Source organism: Pantherophis guttatus, chromosome 1 (assembly GCF_059756535.1).
Source record: "Pantherophis guttatus breed Tessera chromosome 1, ASM5975653v1, whole genome shotgun sequence".
Classification (NCBI taxonomy): domain Eukaryota; kingdom Metazoa; phylum Chordata; class Lepidosauria; order Squamata; family Colubridae; genus Pantherophis; species Pantherophis guttatus.
Genome location: NC_142063.1, coordinates 154,968,098 through 154,986,424, shown reverse-complemented (window position 1 = coordinate 154,986,424; position 18,327 = coordinate 154,968,098). Strand labels below are relative to the sequence as shown.

The window sequence follows — 18,327 nt, the reverse complement described above, 5'->3', positions numbered from 1 at the left end:
ATTTCTCCAGCAAACATTTATTCCCATTTATAAAGGTTAAAAGTGATTAGAACAAATTAGCAATAATATTTGGTTCTGCAAGATTACTAAACTTCACATGTAACGTACTATCTTCATTCACTCTAATTCCTGAATTTAACACATTAGTAACAATTTAATAGGAATTCATCACAGTAAGTAATTTGTATTCATTACTCTCGGTTCAGGTTAGCAAAAGTATAGGCTTTCGTGTATATGTTCTTAGCTATAATTAGAATGATATATACTCCTAGATGTAGTGTTCTAGTTTCCTTATTTCAGAGGTTCTGCTGAGATGGTATTTGGCTCTGCTCAGTTCATCAGGAATTATATCAATAATCTCTTCAGGAGGGAGGCAGATTCTGTCTGCCAAATGAATGGCCAGTGGTCAGTGCACAGACCAATTCCTGGTCAGAAATACACCTGCAAGAATTACATTTTTGCACACTACTGCAACCCCAGAAGAGGTTGCAGAAAAAAATGCTTTGAAAAGCCTCTGAGGATCCCAGCTGAGCCGCACGACCATCAGAGGCTTTTTTTTTTTACTTTTAAAAGCATTTTTTTGGCAGAAGTTGTAGAAAAAATGCTTTTAAAAGTTAAAAAAAAAGCCTCTGATGATCGTGCGGCTCAGCTGGGCATGGGGGGGCAGGGATTTTTGCTATCGGTTCTCCGAACCACCCGCCGCCATCACTACCGGATCGGGTGATCCGGTCTGAACTGGGAGCATTTCACCCCTGGTCTTATGTCCTGTTAGCTCTTCAGTGATTAGGAATTGCAATCATCTTATGATCCGTTATGATTGCTAAGGCCTCTGTCCATAATTTAAGTTGTAGTATCTTTAAATATTTAACCAGAGAGAGAAAGAGAAATGTGGGAATGCAGCAAAAGCACAGGTATATTGTTAGCATATAACAGTAAGCTTTGATAATAGAGTTTGTGATGATGTTTTCATGGACAATAGAGATGGAATCAGAAGTTTAGCTTTTCAATCAGCATATGAACGTTTACTTTTTCTCTCTTGTCTATCTGCCGTTTTCCTTTGGAGTATTCCATCTTTGGAGTATTCCATACATCTTTGCTGTTATCTTCCCTCTTTCAACATCAGTTTTACTTATCTTTTGTAGAGACTTTCTGAGATCATTTTCTTTGTGTCTTCTGATTCCTGTACATATCCTTCTGCCTCTTTTTTATCAATAGTGAGAACAGACATCTAACATGGAAACACGAAGACCAGTAATTATTTGATTTTTGTTTTAAATGATAGGACTAATTTTAAAAACACTTGAAGTTCGTAGTGGTGGAAGCTGATCACCATTCATAATATATCTCAGAGACACAGTATCAATTGTACTGAAATTATAAAGTTGTTTTATGATGCTTTAACAGTGTGTGTGACCAACCATACTCTAAATAAATAAAGTGTGTGTGATATTTGCTGATACTTTGAAGTAAAATGAAACAAAATCAGTTCTTATTGGGTACCGTGTTTTCCCAAAAATAAGAGCCTGCCTTATATTTTTTTGAACCCTGAAATCAGCCCAATTGAGTTTATTACCAGGGGATGTCTTATTTTGGGGGAAACAGGGTATTTACCAGTGGATTTAATGTTCATTTCTATTATAGTGTAAAGTAATACAGGCAGTGCACTTTTCAAATATCCTGAATAACTGAGGTGCCACTAAGTTGTGAACCTTGATTGTAACAATGTCTACTATAGTTGTAGAAAAAGATACAAAGAGGATGTCCAAAATGTGTTAAAGATGCAGATTAGAGTAGCTTCAAAAACCAGGGCTTCATTTTATTTCTGGTTCATGTACGGTCAGTCCCATAGGATTGAAATCAGGAAAGCAATTAAATGCATGCTTATTCAGAAATTGGATTTCTGTAAGCATTAATCTGGAGCGGCCTCTAAATGTTCTCAAAAGCTTAGCAAAGCAAATTTGGAAAGATACCACTTGTTTTTGACATGTAACCTCTAAATGTTAAATATTGGGGTGGTCTCATAAATAACAGTTCAGAATGCTTCCTGTTTTCTGCTTTTTAAAACATCAGATTGTCACAAGTGAAGGAAAGCCATTTTAAAACAACGATTCTATAGTTGTCAGTATATCCCGGTATATATTTTCATTTATATGATACTTGTTGGAATATTTCAGGAGCTTTAGTGCTGTGGGACTAAATATTTTAATTTAATCCAATAGTTCCCTGAAATGAGCTTTTATGTACAGTATGTAAGGCTAAAAACATATCCTAGTCTTTTTTACAAAGGACATTTGTAATACAAATCAATATCTAGAATACTTTGCATTAAATAATTTGCATTAAACTATACTCCAGGAAGGAAATAGAATTTGCATACGTACACTTGAATTTGACTGTCTTTTTTTTTTTTAAAAAAAAAACAACTTTGTAATCCTGAGTCATTCTGGGCAAAGATAAAACAATAAGAAGCTTTCTTCAGTTTCTGTTGCAAACACATTTGGCCTTTTTGCTTAGCTTTTTGGACCCTTTGCCTGGCAATTAGCATTCTTCTTAGAGAGGGGCGCGTTAGCACTGTCTTCTCAAAGAAATTGAATAATTCCACCGTGTAAATATATTGGTCTAATAATTGAACTCAACTCGGAATAAAAACAACCCTGGCACCTTTTTATCCCGAAAGCAATCTATTAATGTGGTGTTAGTTGGGGCTAGGCCAGGGGCCGGCAACCTTAAACACTCAGAGAGCTATTTGGACCCGTTTCCCACAGAAAAGAAAACATCGGGAGCCACAAAATTCTTCCCGTACCTGACTATTTCCTGAGCAGCCACAAAACTAGCATATATAGTTGAATTAAAGATTCTGTTTTCTTCTGAAACTTTACTTTTCTTGGATTTATCCATGATTTGCCTACCGGGGATCGAAAAGCTTAATAAATTGCGCATCGGTGGATGTCGCACATTGGCAGTTGTGACGCATATTTTGAGCGACAGGGAGCCGCAGCAGAGGGATGAAAGAGCCACATGCGGCTCCAGAACCGCAGGTTGCTGACCTTTGGGCTAGGCAAAGCATTTGAAGCTGCTTCCCAAATGACTAAGGTACCTTTCCTCCAAGAAGGTTCTCCATGCCAGGTCATCTCTGCATTCTGCATTCAGCTGCAGGGACAGCTGCTTCTCTGACAGGGAACTGTTCACTTTGCATGCATGCACGCACGCACACACACACACACACACACACACACACACACACGCAAATGACCTGTTAAAGCCCTCAGAGCTGCTGTGGTACTTCCACTGAATGCTAACCTCAGAGAAACCTGTATGCTGTTTCCAGTTTTGAGAATTCAGAAGGAACATTTGTTGGGCCTGGAGAGACAAGGAAAAAAAAATACGACTACAGTTTTAGGGATTAAGTGTATGTCGTGATTGACTACAGAGGTGTGAGTAGAATTTAATCTCTGGCATAAAAAAACTATAAGAGCAGAGGAGACCTATAAGAGGTAAAACTGCCGTTTAAAGAGAGATAACAGCAAATTTGGGGGTGAATTATATAATGGCTAGATCTTCAAAGTAGCGAAGATATTTTTGTCTTGCAGGGAGATGGGCGGTTCAGAAATGTGAATGAATGAATGAATGAATGAATGAATAAATAAATAAATAAATAAATAAATAGGTTATTTCCATCTTGTCATTTGGGAGAATGATGTTATTTTCTGATCAAGATAATTAGGCTATGAACATCCTTTTGCACGATGCCCAAGGCGTTACATCAGATCACTGGGTAATTCCAGAACATTGGTAAACTGCTGAGTTTTAATCCAATTATGCTGTTTCATTATCAAACAGAGCAACGAAAACTGGACTGTAGTGATCATCTGGATTTTTCCAGCCCAGATGAAATAGTGCTATCTCAGGAGAAAGAGAATAGAAAATACATAGTATAAAAGTGATAAAAATGGACTAGAGCAAACATTTCCTAAACAACGTAATGACCAGATTGTAGTTACAACTATTTTCATAGCTTTTTAGGGTTTTGTTGTTGTGGTTGTTGTTTAGCTAGATACTTCATTGCTGTTGACTTCCCTACATATTTGTATTCTGTATGTTCTGCTGCTTACTCACTGCAGTTGTATCGTTCCAATTTTAGTATATGTGCTGCCAAAGCGAGCACTGCAGTTGTGACTGGAAACTTGGGGCCCTCCAGATGTTGCTAAATAACATATTTAGCATCCTAAATAAGAATAACTAATTGAGACTGATATAGGGAGGCATACTTCAACACTGTTCAGTGTCAACTTTGTCACCGTCTTTTCATACATATACGTGTAGTGTACACACGCATAAAGTTTTCTGTTCATCTGCTCACTCTAGTGAGTTACTCCTCAGTGGAAGCCGTTCAGGTCTGCCAAAGTCAGAGGACAATCCTGGCTTATGTTGTTTACCTCTTCATGATGCTTTGTGAAGAGGTAAACCACATGGTATCCACAGTTCCCATGGCTTAATCAGTTTTAGCACATATGTCTGGAACATCATTATCATCAGGGGAGATACAATGAACTTCTGAGAAAAATGGATTTGTTTTTGTTTTTAAATAGATTTTATCACTAGACACATTTCTCTCCCTCTTTACTTGCATCCGTGTTTTATTCTTTATCAGCACAATTTTGATTCAGACTTAAATTGGATAGGCTCCACGCTATGTTCAGTGTGCTTCTGAATGTCGTATACTGCAGGGAGTGGGAGGTGGGAAAGGATAGGAAAGGCTTCTTGCCTTTATGTCTATGCTGGCTTTCAGAAGTTTATTTTCTTGTCCTTTGTAGGGCAAAAAAGGAGGTTGGACTAAGTTGTCATTTGATCTGTTTAAAAAAGCACTTTTTACCTTCTTTGTTGTTTGGAATTAAATGTACTGACTGACCTCATTCCTTATAACAGGACCACTGCTAGGATTCTTTAAAATCATAATTTGATGAACAAGCCATACAGTCTTGGCTCATATCTGAGTTAAACCCTAATGTGGATGTACATGTTGGGAGAAACTCAAAGAAATCATGACTCATAATTTTTCATGTGAACCAAAGGAGGAAAGAGTACTCCTCTTTTTTTTAATAAAAAATATTGGCCACCCATTGTCAAGCCTCGGTTGGGTCTCGCCATCACTGGGGAGGATGACGAGGAGGGGGCAAGCTGCTGGACTCTCCGGGGGCGTGTTTGAGAAGTCTTTACCACTCGCGCACAAAACGAAGCAAACTCTTTCATCGGAGATAGGGGGGGCATGGAGTTTGCAGATGACGCTGCCTTGTGATGTAACAGAGGTGCGCTCCTCCTACAGGCCAGCTAGGGGAAGGAGGGATGATGTTGACTGTTTGATTGCCGATTGATTTATTGTGCTCCTCCTACAGGCCAGCTAGGGGAAGGAGGGATGATGTTAACTGTTTAATTGCCACTTGATTTATTGCTGCGTATATAAAGGGCGCTACACTGCGATTGCGTGTAGTGCTAACTTTAAACCTTGTTTCCGGCTTGTGCCTTTCTCCTGCCTGTGTTTGCTGTGCTGAACCTAATTAAAGGATTGCAACTGCTTTATTCCGTTCTGGTGGTGGCTTGTTTCCAGTGCAGTTGGGTGGACTGGCCGAGACCCATCCTACCACAGAGTAACGCTGGGTGGCCTACAGTCATAAAAATGTATTTATACACTATATTCAAACATAAATTAAAATCAAATATTAAAATGTAATGATACATGGGGAGAGTGGGGATGGAATGGAGGGAGGTGGGATCTGTTCTTACTTGATCAACCATCTCCACTACACTCTTGCTCCCTTGGAGCCCCATCCAACTGGTAGAGTCAGGTCTTGAGGCCCTTATGAAAGGATCAGAGGGTTGGGGTCCAACTATGTTACTAGTTTGATTCACACACACACACCATCTTTTTTCATCTATTGTCCTATCATATCCCACTAGGAAATTGCGATAATTCATATTCACTGTATCACTGTATTCATATTCACTGTTTCACTGTATGCATATTCAATGCATACAAATGAATATAGTGTTATATGGTGGTAGAATGTGGCTTCTACAGAACTTTCTAAGTGCAAATCAGATATGAATTACTCTTTAATATTGGTATACTTTTGTGAATAAAGTTGCAGCATCCAGCTTTATTCAAAGCTTTAATGAAATAGAAATTACTGTACATTTATCTTCACAGTTGAAATTAATAGCATTAAATGAAACAAGAATTCTTAACATTAATGGTTGGAGAAATTCAGCAAATTTCCTAATATACTAGCAATCGGAGAAAATACAAAAGTCTTAATTCTTTATCAAATCACATAATAAATAGAGATGATTTTTTAAAAGACCTGTATATCCAAGTAAAATATTTATTTCTTTTCTTTTTCAATAGGTGGAGAACAGACCTAAATACTATGGGCGGGAGTAAGTAGTATGATTCTCTCAAATCTTTGTCTTGAACTGCAAAGCAAATATAAAAAATATGCCCAATGGCTACTTTTTCTGTTCTTTCTTTCTTCCACTTGTTCCTAATGTCTCAGTTTATCTTAGGCTATTGAGAGAGAGATGGGAATATTTTATAATTTATTTATGGTTTCAGCATAGGCAGTCTTGTTCAACCATCAGTAACTCACAGGATAAAATGTTGACATCTACAATCTCAGTAATCAAATCAGATTTCTTTCCAGTCTGGCTGAAATGTTCCCTGTTTTGCACTTGGAACAATTTTTTTACTGAACCCATTTAACTGCCTCCATAAAAATGAATGTGCTATTTTTAAGAACAAAAGAGGGGGAAAAGCTATCATTTTTGTTTCTATTTCTATTTTTTTATATTAGAAAAGTATATAGCAAGCTTGTCACACTTACTTCGTACAGCAAATTTGGAAATTTTCACCCTGAAGTTAACACTTTTTAATTTTTTATTATTAAAATATAAACAAGCTTTTTTTTTAAATAGCTTGTGGTACTATATATAAATTGAATAGCAAATTAAATGTACATTGATGTTATATATAATACACTGCAGTTTTATATTTAACCTGTTATGGTAACAAACCTATATAGAAATTGGGGGGGGGGATTCTACACTGCCAGAGAAAGAAATAATAGCCAAACAAAGGGGAAAAAAAGAAACCTTTTCATTTTTCTCTCTTTTCTAGTTTTTCTTTAAAGTCTTGAATTACCACAAGAAAGCAAGAATACTCCTCCATAAAGGTGGGAACAGCAGCCAGGAATGGGTTAACTCTGTCTGATAGGACTGAGTCTGCAAGGTGTTAAGCCACGCCTTTTCCTCTTGCTTCCCAGCTTTTAGACTCAGTCTGACTTGGACAGGCGTGTTTTTCTTGATTTAAACATTCCTGACTGCTTAAAACCTAACAAACAACAACGGCTTAAAACATCAAAGAAGGTTCCCAGTTCGGCTGGTTGAGCCTCACTTCGATTCCAGCATGAAGGGCGATCCAGCCTGAGCCCGCTGAAGGCTGCATAGGTGGCAAGAAGAATCCTAATTTAGATATATTTTCAGCAATAAAAATCAGTAATTTAAAAAATTAAAAGCTTCATGAATGAGAAAATGAATTAGCTCCTAGTTCCTCCAAAAACTTGTTTTGTGTATTTTGTTCCTAACTTTTTTGTTTACTACTGGTATATTTTTAACTCAGATCATTTATTTATCTGATTATTTATATACAGCTCTTTTTAAAAATAAATGTATTTTATGAATGCAATGAAATATTAATTACCAATCTTTAAGCCAATGTATATATTCCATTTCTATTTATTTTGCGGCTGTTTTTATTGTTTCAATGTTTTTTAATTGTTTTATATTTTTGGAATTGTAAGCTGCCAAGAGTCACTTAAGTTGGGCAGCTATAGAAAAGGAAGGAAGGAAGGAAGGAAGGAAGGAAGGAAGGAAGGAAGGAAGGAAGGAAGGAAGGAAGTCAATCAGTCAAGGTGGCAAACAAACTTAATACTTTTTCTATTTTCCCACAAAAACAATCCTGTGAGGTGAATTGGGCCGAGAGAGAGTGACTGGCCAGGGATCACCCAGCTGGCTTTCATAGCTAAGGCTGAACTAGGAATTCCCGATTTCTAGGACAGCACCTAGGAATTCTTGATTTTTATATGTGAATTTTCACATTTGCAACATGATAGTTATTGCCTTGGGATTTGTTATAGTGATGTTTATAAACTTGGAGAAATATGCTACAAGATTAATTTGCTTTTATGAGTTAAATGGTATCAAACATAAACAGAAGAAATTGTTCATGGATAAAACAAAAAATCTTGTTTGTGTGAAAGAGGGACTATCTAAACCAGGAGTGTCAAACTGGTGGTGTCACGTGACATATCACTTTTCCCCCCTTCGCTAAAACGGGGGTGGGCCTGGCCAGCGTGCGATGCATCCAGCCCACGGGCCGCAAGTTTGACAACCCTGATCTAAACTAAGGATCTGTGAAGTATTTGAAGGAGGTACTTTGCAATATGCAGCAGTATAGGCAAAGTACTCCTTTTTAAAGCATCTGCATCTTTCACAAAAATCAAACTGTTTGGAGGCCACTCCTTAGTCTCTGCATGCATATACAAGACTGTTTCATCTGCTGGGACTCACAGCAAAGTGGCTCTGCCTCCACATAGGTGTAGAATCTGCTGAGGACAGCTTTTGAAGCAGCAGGCAAGCCTTGCAAAAGATGCAGCTGCTTTAAGAATTCAAATTCATTCCTGCTCCTGAAGCACATTTTCAGATATTTTACATATTACTGGAAGAAATATATATATGTAAATTATGTTACTGAGATGATTTTTGGATTGTACGCTTGTCCTTAGGATTCATCCAGGGATTCTTAAATTTTCCCTGTTGAGAAATATATGCAACCTTGATGTTGGTGTTAATGTTGATGAGAATCAAAGAGAAAATGGGCAAGTATAAATCAAGATGATCAGAAGTACCTAATATAAACAGAATTCACTTAGTCTGTAGGGTGAAAATAAGCAACACATTTTCAGGCTAAGTAGAGAAATTAACATGATTTTGAAAGAAATTTAGTTTTTTTTAATGCATTTTTTTTAAAAAAATCAACCTCAATTGAGCCTAAAATCTTTGTTGTTAATTGAAATGTTTGTTAAGGGACATTTGCCCCATTTTACCACCTTTCTTGTCCCAGTTGTTAAGTGAATCACTGCAGTGCATAAGTTAGTAACCCGGTTGTTAAGTGAGTCTGGCTTCCCCATTGACTTTGCTTGTGAGAAGGTGGCAAAAGTCACGTGACCCCCTGGACACCACAATTGTCATAACTATGAGTCAGTTGCCAATCGTCTGAATTTTGATCATAGGTTATAACTGTGAAAAATGGTCATAAGTCACATTTTTCAGTGCCGTTGTAACTTTGAACAGTCACTGAACGAACTTTTGTAAGTCAAGGATTATCTGTAAGGTGTTTTTTAAAAAATAGGACTTTACTTTTTTTTCTTATATGGTTTTCTTACAGAAACATTCTCTTGTATTATGCTGATATAGACTTTGTTTTTCAGGTTTCATGGTATGATATCAAGAGAAGAAGCAGATCAGTTACTGAGCGTAGCAGAGGGAAGTTATCTTATTCGTGAAAGCCAACGACAACCTGGAACGTATACTTTGGCTTTAAGGTTGGCAATTAATATTTCATTTCTGCAGTATAAGAATATTTATGAATTCATCTGCAGGGGATAAAATTAAAATTACTGCTTTCTAATTTTTATTTATGGAACTTTTTGAAATAGTCAAGATTTAACCAAATTCATTTATTAATGCTTAATTCTAATGCATGTTTTAAGTGTTTTAAACTTAATAGGCAGTTGAAAGACTAGTGTATTAAAAAATAGTCAAGAGGTTAACTTACATCAGACTTTTCAAACATGGTGCTCTCCAGATGTGTTTGAGAAATCTGAGAAGAGTCCCCCAAACTTCTGGAAAGCATCTGTTTGGAAAGCTGCGTTAAATCTTCCTGTCATTTAAAAATAACAAAGAGAATTTAACGGCTGAAAAAATTAATGTGTTAGTCTTCCAGGTGTTGCAAGATTCTTTCTTGGTTTTTTTTGCTGCGAAAGACTAACATGGCTACCCCTTTGAAAAAATTCTTATTCAATTTCCTCCTCTAATGCTGCTGCTTTTTCTGCTCCTGTCTTTCATCTCTTAAGCTCATTTTGATGCAGGTGCCCTTCTTTTTTCTCCTTGTGTTTTCCAGTGAAAAATAATATGCATTAATAGTGCAGTCAAAATGAAAGTGAAAATTGCACTGGCATTTGACTGCATTTTTTAAAAGAGGAAAAATAAAAATTGGTCCTTCTGTGTTGGAAGTATGTATGTGTGTGTACTGTGAGCATAATAACTTTTCAGTTGTCTTTTGATACAATCAAATATCTGATTATTTGTGGAGCAGGTTATATAGTATCTTGGTAGCTTCCCAGTGCTTTAATGCTGAAAATTTAATCTCCTTCCCTTTCCCTAGTAGACATATTCTGGTACTGGGAAAGTCCACACTGATTCTTCCTGAGCTTACAGGCGGGAATCCATTGTGTTGGGTTTTATTCAGTTGCAACACAGATACAAAAAAATGTAAGGATTGAAATTTTGAATATTAATTAAATTAATTACATCAGAAAATTTTTAATTTAAAAGCCATGTTTGTATGCAGCTTTGTTAAACTCAAATAAATGAATTAATAAACAAGCATAATAAACTAGACTGGACCTATTTAGTACTGATCTACAATTGTGCAGGACAGCCATACAATCTCACCTATATCCTCTCTTCCATTGTGCTTTTTTTGGAGCTGAATCTGAACTGCTTCAGAATTTTACTGATTAGTACAGGTAGTCCTCGACTTACAACCACAACTGAGCCCCAAATTTCTGTTGTTAAGTGAGAAATTTGTTAAGTGGGTTTTGCCCCATTTTACGACCTTCCTTGCCACAGTTATTAAGTGAATCACTGCAGTTGATAAATTAGCAATCTGGTTGTTAAGTGGATCTGGCTTCCTCACAGACTTTGTTTGCCAGAAGATTGCAAAAGGGGATCACGTGACCCTGGGACACTGCAATGGTCATAAGTATGAACCAGTTGCCAAGCATCTGAATTTTGATCACATGATCAAGGGGGATGCTGCAAAGGTTGTAACTGTGAAAAATGGTCCTAAGTAATTTTTTTCAGTGCCATTGTAACTTTGAATGGTCATTAAATGAACTATTGTAAGTCCAGGACTACCTGTACTTGAATATTTGCATAGAAGACCATCAATGACTAAAAGGATTTTTTAAAAAAAAAAAATCCCTGAAGGTGTGGGTAGCACACCATTTTTGTATTGTTGCCGCAAGACTTTATATTTTTTGTTTGTTTTAAATAACTAGTCCAATTTTCCATGGGTGAAAGCCAGAAATCTTAATTATGCCCACTTCTTTTAGAACATCCATGTGTGAAGCTTAACGTTTTCTTATGTATGCTAAAGATTCTTGAATGAGTCATTCATCTGTGTTCAAGCTACATGCTTTTGGCTTTAGAATTCTTTTCAGTCATCCTTGTTTTGTCTTGTTTTAAAGTTCCTTGTCACTGAAATTCAGGAGACTCTTCTTTAATTATTATTATTATTGTTATTGTTATTATTATTTTATTGTCTTTGTACGTATATACTCAGTATACCCATACAACGAAATTCACTTAACACCCAAAGACCAGGTCCAACACACATAACAATCCCCAAACACACTCCCACCCACCACAATTCCCCACCCCTAAGCCACCCAAACATCCACACAACAGACCAAGTAATACTGTCCAACAGCTCACTGATGGTGGCCCTTTAGTTCATTGTTGAGTGCAATTATAGCTCTGGGATAAAAATTATTGAGAAAACGTGTGGTCCGAATTTTAATTGTTCTGTATCTTCTGCCATCTTAAATGAGTCTCATCCTGCTGCATAATCCTGTAATACATTATTTTTCATAACTTACTGTAACTACCTTTGTGCACAATCTGCCGGGCAATATAGTATTTTTATTTCATTGGCAATATCATATTATTTCTGACACCAAGAGCTGAAAGGAAGATCTGGGGGAAAAAAATCTATTTGCATTTACCTGAATTAAGTTAAATTTTTCACAGGATTACCAACCCTAATAAAGCAATATTCCTGTTATAAAATATTTACTCTCACTTGAGTGATCATAAGTAGGAAATCCATTTTAAACTGGACAAGGGCAAGAAGAGTGAAACAAGACAGACTTGTATTCCCCTGCCCCTTGTATCATGTACTTTGTCTATCCTGCCCAAACTGGTCTCTGAGGATAAATTTGTTTGAAAGACCCTGTTTGTTTTCCTGTCTTTCTAAGGTTGTGGGAAAAGGGTCTACTCAAAAGAACCTTCTGAATTTCAGTTGTTTGTCCTTGACACATTATAAATAATTCAACACATAGGTAAATGAACTTATTGAGAATGATCTGTCTACATGATAAAAGACGAGGGGTAAACTTGAAATATGGAGGCAGTCTTCCATTAATGACTACCCTGTAGCAAGGGTGGGCAATTATATCCAGTTTGTGACCTGTGGACTTCCAACTCCCAGAATTTCTGAGCCACCATGTAATTCTGGGAGTTGAAGTCCACAGTTCATAAAGGAGCCACAATTGCCCAGCCCTGTTGTGATTACTCAGAGTTCCCATAGTGTTGAAAAAGTAACTTTAAAGCCAGTCCTTGTACTTTTGACAGTTGTAACATCCCCACAATCACATGACTGAGATCCCACAACCAGCGGATATTGCAACTGTTGCAGTGTCCCATCATTACATGATCACCCTTTCTGTACTTCATAGCTGACCCCTCCCAAGCAGAACCAATGGAAAAGCTGGCAGTACAATTATGAGTTGTGGTCACATGGTATCTCTCTTTATGATTATGGGTCATTTGTTTAATGACCATGGTAGAAGTAAGGTTGTAAATCCATCGCAATCATCTAATATCTTGCCAATCCCAGTTGTGGTTATTAAGGACAAAACTGAAAATTATGCCTATTTGCTGCCTTTAATTTTCTCGAAGACATTCTGGATCTCTGTTAGGATAAAAAGAATGTGATTCATTTTGGAAAGAGCCATGTGTAGGAGAGCTTAATGCTGGATAAGACTTGCTAGCCAAGTCTTCCCATTCCTGAACTGATTCCTTAGAAATTGAAAGGTTGCTCTGAGACAGTTAGGCAATCATTTCCCCCTAAGGGCTGCCTGCTTTAAAATTCAGGACATTAGTTATATAAGTAGATTGGCAAGCACACATTTCTCTCTTCATTTTGCTTGACCAAACAAAGAAGGACTCACAATCATGTGTTAATATTTTATGATACTTAACTGCCTTGGGCAGTCTGGGCTCAATATGGATTTGATGAGAACAGCTCTTCTGGATTTTTTCAAGAAGGAAGGATCATCTGCATATCGCTTTGCTAGCTAGCTGTGAAACATGACTCGTTTCAAGCATGTGTATATTATTTATTGTGTACCAATAAACAATTGGCTACCCTAGTAGTCCATGGCTGACAACCACAATTGGAATCAGAATTTCCATTAATAAGCAAGGCAGTTGTTAATGAATCGCGCCCCATTTTATGGCCTTTACTGTGGTTGTTAAGTAAATACAGGTAGTCTTCAACTTACAAACGCAATTGAGTCCAAAATTTATGTTGCTAAGTGAAAAATTTGTTAAGTGAGTTTTGCCTCATTTTATGACTTTTCCTGCCACAGTTGTTAAGTGAATCATTGCAGTTGTTAAGATAGTAACCCGGTTGTTAAGTAAATCTGGTTTCCCCATTGACTGCTTGTCAGAAGGTTGCAAAGGGTGATCACATGACCCAGGAACACTGCGACCATCATAAATGCGAGTCAGTTGTCAAGCATCCGAATGTAAATCATGTGACCATGGGGCTGCTGAAACGGTCGTAAGTGTGAAAAATGGTCATAACTCACTTTTTTCAGTGCGGTTGTAACTTTGAACGGTCACTAAGTGAACTGTTGTAAGTTGAGGAGTACCTGTATTGATTTTGCTTGTCGGAAGCCAGCTGGGAAAGTTGAAAATGGTGATCACAAGACACCCCCCCCCCCAGGATGCTGGAACTTTCATAAATATATTTTATTTTTATTTGATTTTTTATTTGATTTATATGCCGCCCTTCTCCGGAGACTCAGGGCGGCTTACAATGCATTAAGCAATATGCCAATCATGTCAGTGTTAAATCATGTAACTGTGGGGATGCCTCAATGGTCATAAATGTGAGGAATGGACAAGTCACTTTTTCAGTGCCTTGTAACTTCAAACAGTCACTAAATGACCATCCCAAATGTGCTTTTTCAAGAGGCAACTGGACTTTCTGGTTTTTCTTTGAAGATGTTTAGCTTCTCATCCAAGAAGCTTCTTCAGCTCTGCCTGAATGGTGGGGAATAGAAGAATTTATACTCCTTGCAGACAGCTGGTCATTTGCATTCTTTTAGCGAGTCGTTAAGGTCACCTTGAGGTTTATTTTTGTCATCAGGGTCACTATCATCTATCTCCAATCTACAACACAGTACTTTCAACAGTTCCAAGAAGGTTCCACATCCATTTGCACTACTCAGGTGACCCTGAGGACACAGATAAACCTCCAGGTGACCTTAACAACCGGCTAAAAGAATGCAAATGACCAGCTGTCTGCAAGGAGTATAAATCCTTCCATTACCCACCATCCAGTCAGAGCTGAAAAAGCTTCTTGAATGAGAAGTGAAACATCTTCAAAGAAAAACCAGAAAGTCCAGTTGCCTCTTGAAAAAGCACCTTTGGGACAACCATGACGTGGATGATTGAGAATCTCCATAGACAGTCACTAAATTAATGTTTGTAAGTCAAGGACTACTGTACCTGTAACATAATTAGATTATACAGGCAACAGAGATCAGATTGGCCCCACCCTGTTGGCCTTCCATAAGGCCTTAAAAACCTGGTCCTGATGGTCAGGAGGTGGGGTTGAGCCATACATTGGTTATATTGTCACTAATACCTCAACTGCTGTTTTATGTGGGGAAAGGGTTGCTTGTGGAGAAGTTTTCTCTAGCTCCCAGAGTTCTTAATTTGAGATAGACAGCCATATAACTTGACCTGAATAAATAATAATTTGCTTTATCAAATGTGAGCCATTTTACTTGCCATCTTCGTAATACTTCATATTACTGAAGAACTAAACTCTTGTATTGCAGCTGACAGGCTTACCTCCGCTGACTAAGTGGCTACTATTCTTTTATTCTTTTATCTTTCTTATATGCATTAGTAAATTACAAATAGGTTTGATCTTTGAGCAACAGTCTTCGGCAGCTGGAATGTCCATCTTTTCAAATCCAATTTTTCCTCCCAATAGGAAGGAAACAGAAAGCAACTGCTTTCTTCCCTTCCACCACTTCCCTACTTCATTCTCTTCATTTTGGAGTCTTGTGTTTCCTTTCCTTCCTTCATAAGACTGTGCCATTCAATTATTTGCCATATCAATTACTAATAATATTGGTAATAGTATTAATAAAATGTACTTGAAACCTGGTAGTGCAATCTTATATAAATAATTTATAGCAACAGGAACATGTTACGGTACTAGGCATTTAGACTGTAATGTTATGTGAAAATACGTGTATGTAATGTGAATATATGAATATATATTATGAATAAATATTCTGTTCACATACTCATATAAATATGTCTATTATATTTTTATATAACCAGGTAGACATTCTATAGTACTTTTCTTTCTTTAGCCTACTGAATTCCAAACTTGCTTTTCTCCTTTTTTCTTAAATGTAGGCCAACTTTATCATAACTTCAGCTCCCATGGCTTTTGAGTCTTTCAGATTTGCTAGTAATATTTTTAGTGTTGTTTAAGACTGAATTTTGAAATACTGTTTTCTGAAGAGAATGTTTTTATGTATTTTAGTTCAGATCTGTCAAGCTTTGTCAAGAACTGGAGTAAAAATGCTTAAATAAATTCAAGTTTCTGCCTATAAAGCCAAATGCTGATTTTAGTTCTATGTACATAAGGCAGCACTGTATCCTCTTTATCCCCAGCCTGTTTTTTAATATTACATCTTTGTGCTCAGTCCATAGATTAAGTGCTTATTCCACTCCCATAACCAGTAGTTTCGAAATGCCAGCATAGTGTTTTAAGTTATTTATTTTGAGAGATGGATTTTAGTGACTAGTGTGAGGTAGCTTTCACAGACAGTAGCTTTTGATAATAATAAAGTAGTTTTCCATTTCAGTTTTATGGTCTCTCATATTACAGCAATGCTGTGTTAAAAGTATGTCCAAACAACTGAGTTTAAGCAGATCAGATGGATAGAGTGACCATTTGAAAATAACCAAAGAAGAGAAGCCAAATCCACTTGTAGTTGAAAGAAAAATAAGATTGTATTTCAAATAACAGGTTTTATTAGACTAGGTGAGCAAATCTGATAAGCCTCTTTTGTAGAGAATAGGGTCAGCAGACATGAATATTTGCTGCAAAGTGCATACTGTAGATCTCAACATTGCTATAACAGGCTGGATTCAAAGCAAATATACTTTTTCAGATTTCCCCCCTCCCCCCCAAGATGATTGAACCAGGAAGGAGTAAGGTATCTTTTTAGCTTTTAAAAAGAGCATATGTATTATTAAATATTAATATTAAATAAGAATATTGCAAGTTAGTGACTGCATCCCAGAAGCAAAGTTTAATAAAAAGAGGGTTTTTTTAAGACAAAAGAAAATGTAGCCCAAGCTCATTATTGCACAGGTATCCGTGCTAGAAGTGAGAATAAAAGTATAAGAGAAAACATTTTAATGTAAATCAGAAATTCCTTACAGCTAAAAGGGACAGGAAATTTCTAATTAATTCCAGAGGGTATTAAATCTGCCTTTAAAGTCAACTAAACAGTAGGGCCTGCTTAATGCCAAGGCCTATAACAGATGATAACAACAATAGCGCATCATCTCCAGTGTCAATTTTGTGGTTGGAAACTTGTTTAATTAGGGAGAAGATAAAAAGGAAAGCCAAGAGAAATAGAAGTGGGAGGCGTTGAAGGGCAGCAGCACTCTCTGTTCTTTGGAGATGATGGCTGCTGCTGCTGCCGCCACTGCCACTTCAACTCAACAGTGTTTAGCTGGTTACCATGGTTGCTTTCCCTTCAAGGCCTACGGTTGCGTTACAGGGGGGGGGCGACACTGCAATGTGACATGGGAAAACTCACTTGATTGGAAACTTCATTTGAATTTTTTAATATAAGGAGTACCCTGACACTCAAGACTTATTTGTAAAGAGATTAAAGGCAAGGTGCTTTTATGCTGATTAATTTTTGCTGCAAATGATTCCTCTCAGCTGTTCCCCAAGTGACACGGAATATTAGCAAACAGTAACTGCTGAGGATAATGATGCAGAGATAGGCTACCGCTGAGTTAAGTAACAGGGCTTGGGCTGGGGAGGAATCCTTTCACGTGAAGAGTTTTAACTGTGTCCTTACGAGGCCATGAAAGAAAGGGAGACGTGCTGATACGGATTTGCTAGAGAGCTGGAGAAATGAGTCCAGGAAAATAACTGAAGGAGAGGGAATAGAGATTACTTATAAAAGGAAGCTTGGTTTGAAGGCCATAATAGAAGTAAACTCTTTGAGCTCTATGATTTGGAGTGGGGAGGGAGGGTGAAGGCAGGGGAACATAACATGAAGATGCAACAGCCATGAACAGAAGTGGCTGTTTGCTGGGGTGTGGGGAGAATAAAAGAATATTGATCTTTAGGCCTGGATAATAAAGTAGGAATCCTAAAGCATGGATTAGGATTTAGGAATCTTTTTCTTCTTGTGCCATATCCATCATCGGATGTTGGCAATCATGTTGGGGATCCTATTTTTATCAACAGCCGCATGAAAAAGTGCTGCTGAGTTTTGTCCAAACCAGTCCCTTCGATTTTGAAGCCATGATGTTCTTCTTCTTAAATCCTAATCCATATCAAATGTATTTTCCTAAAGCAGCTACTTCTTAATCTAGGAAGATTACAGGCAACTACAGTGATTGGCCATAGTAGTCCAAAAAAAATCTGTTGATATTTCTAGCTGATGTGTCAGGTTAAAAACACAAAAAACAGAATTATATGTCCAGGCCTAAATTCTTTCTCCCAGATGTATTTGGTAGTTGGATGATATAAAATTCAGAAATAAAAGAATGGCCCTCTGGATGTACTTCAACAGTACTCTTTCTCACCATATCCAATCCATTCTTCCCTAAGAACTCACAAAAATATATTTCCCCACTTATTTC

General features: G+C 37.2%; 1 protein-coding gene across 2 annotated transcripts in view; it reads left to right on the top strand.

The window, feature by feature from the left end:
* Positions 1–18,327, top strand: part of CHN1 (chimerin 1) — a 110,885-nt gene that overhangs the window by 44,676 nt on the left and 47,882 nt on the right. For both annotated transcript variants that reach the window (XM_034427839.3, XM_087882031.1), the window contains exons 4-5: positions 6,404–6,435; positions 9,543–9,656. In XM_034427839.3, the coding sequence (XP_034283730.1) occupies positions 6,404–6,435; positions 9,543–9,656 (146 nt within the window). The remainder of the gene's footprint in view (positions 1–6,403; positions 6,436–9,542; positions 9,657–18,327) is intronic.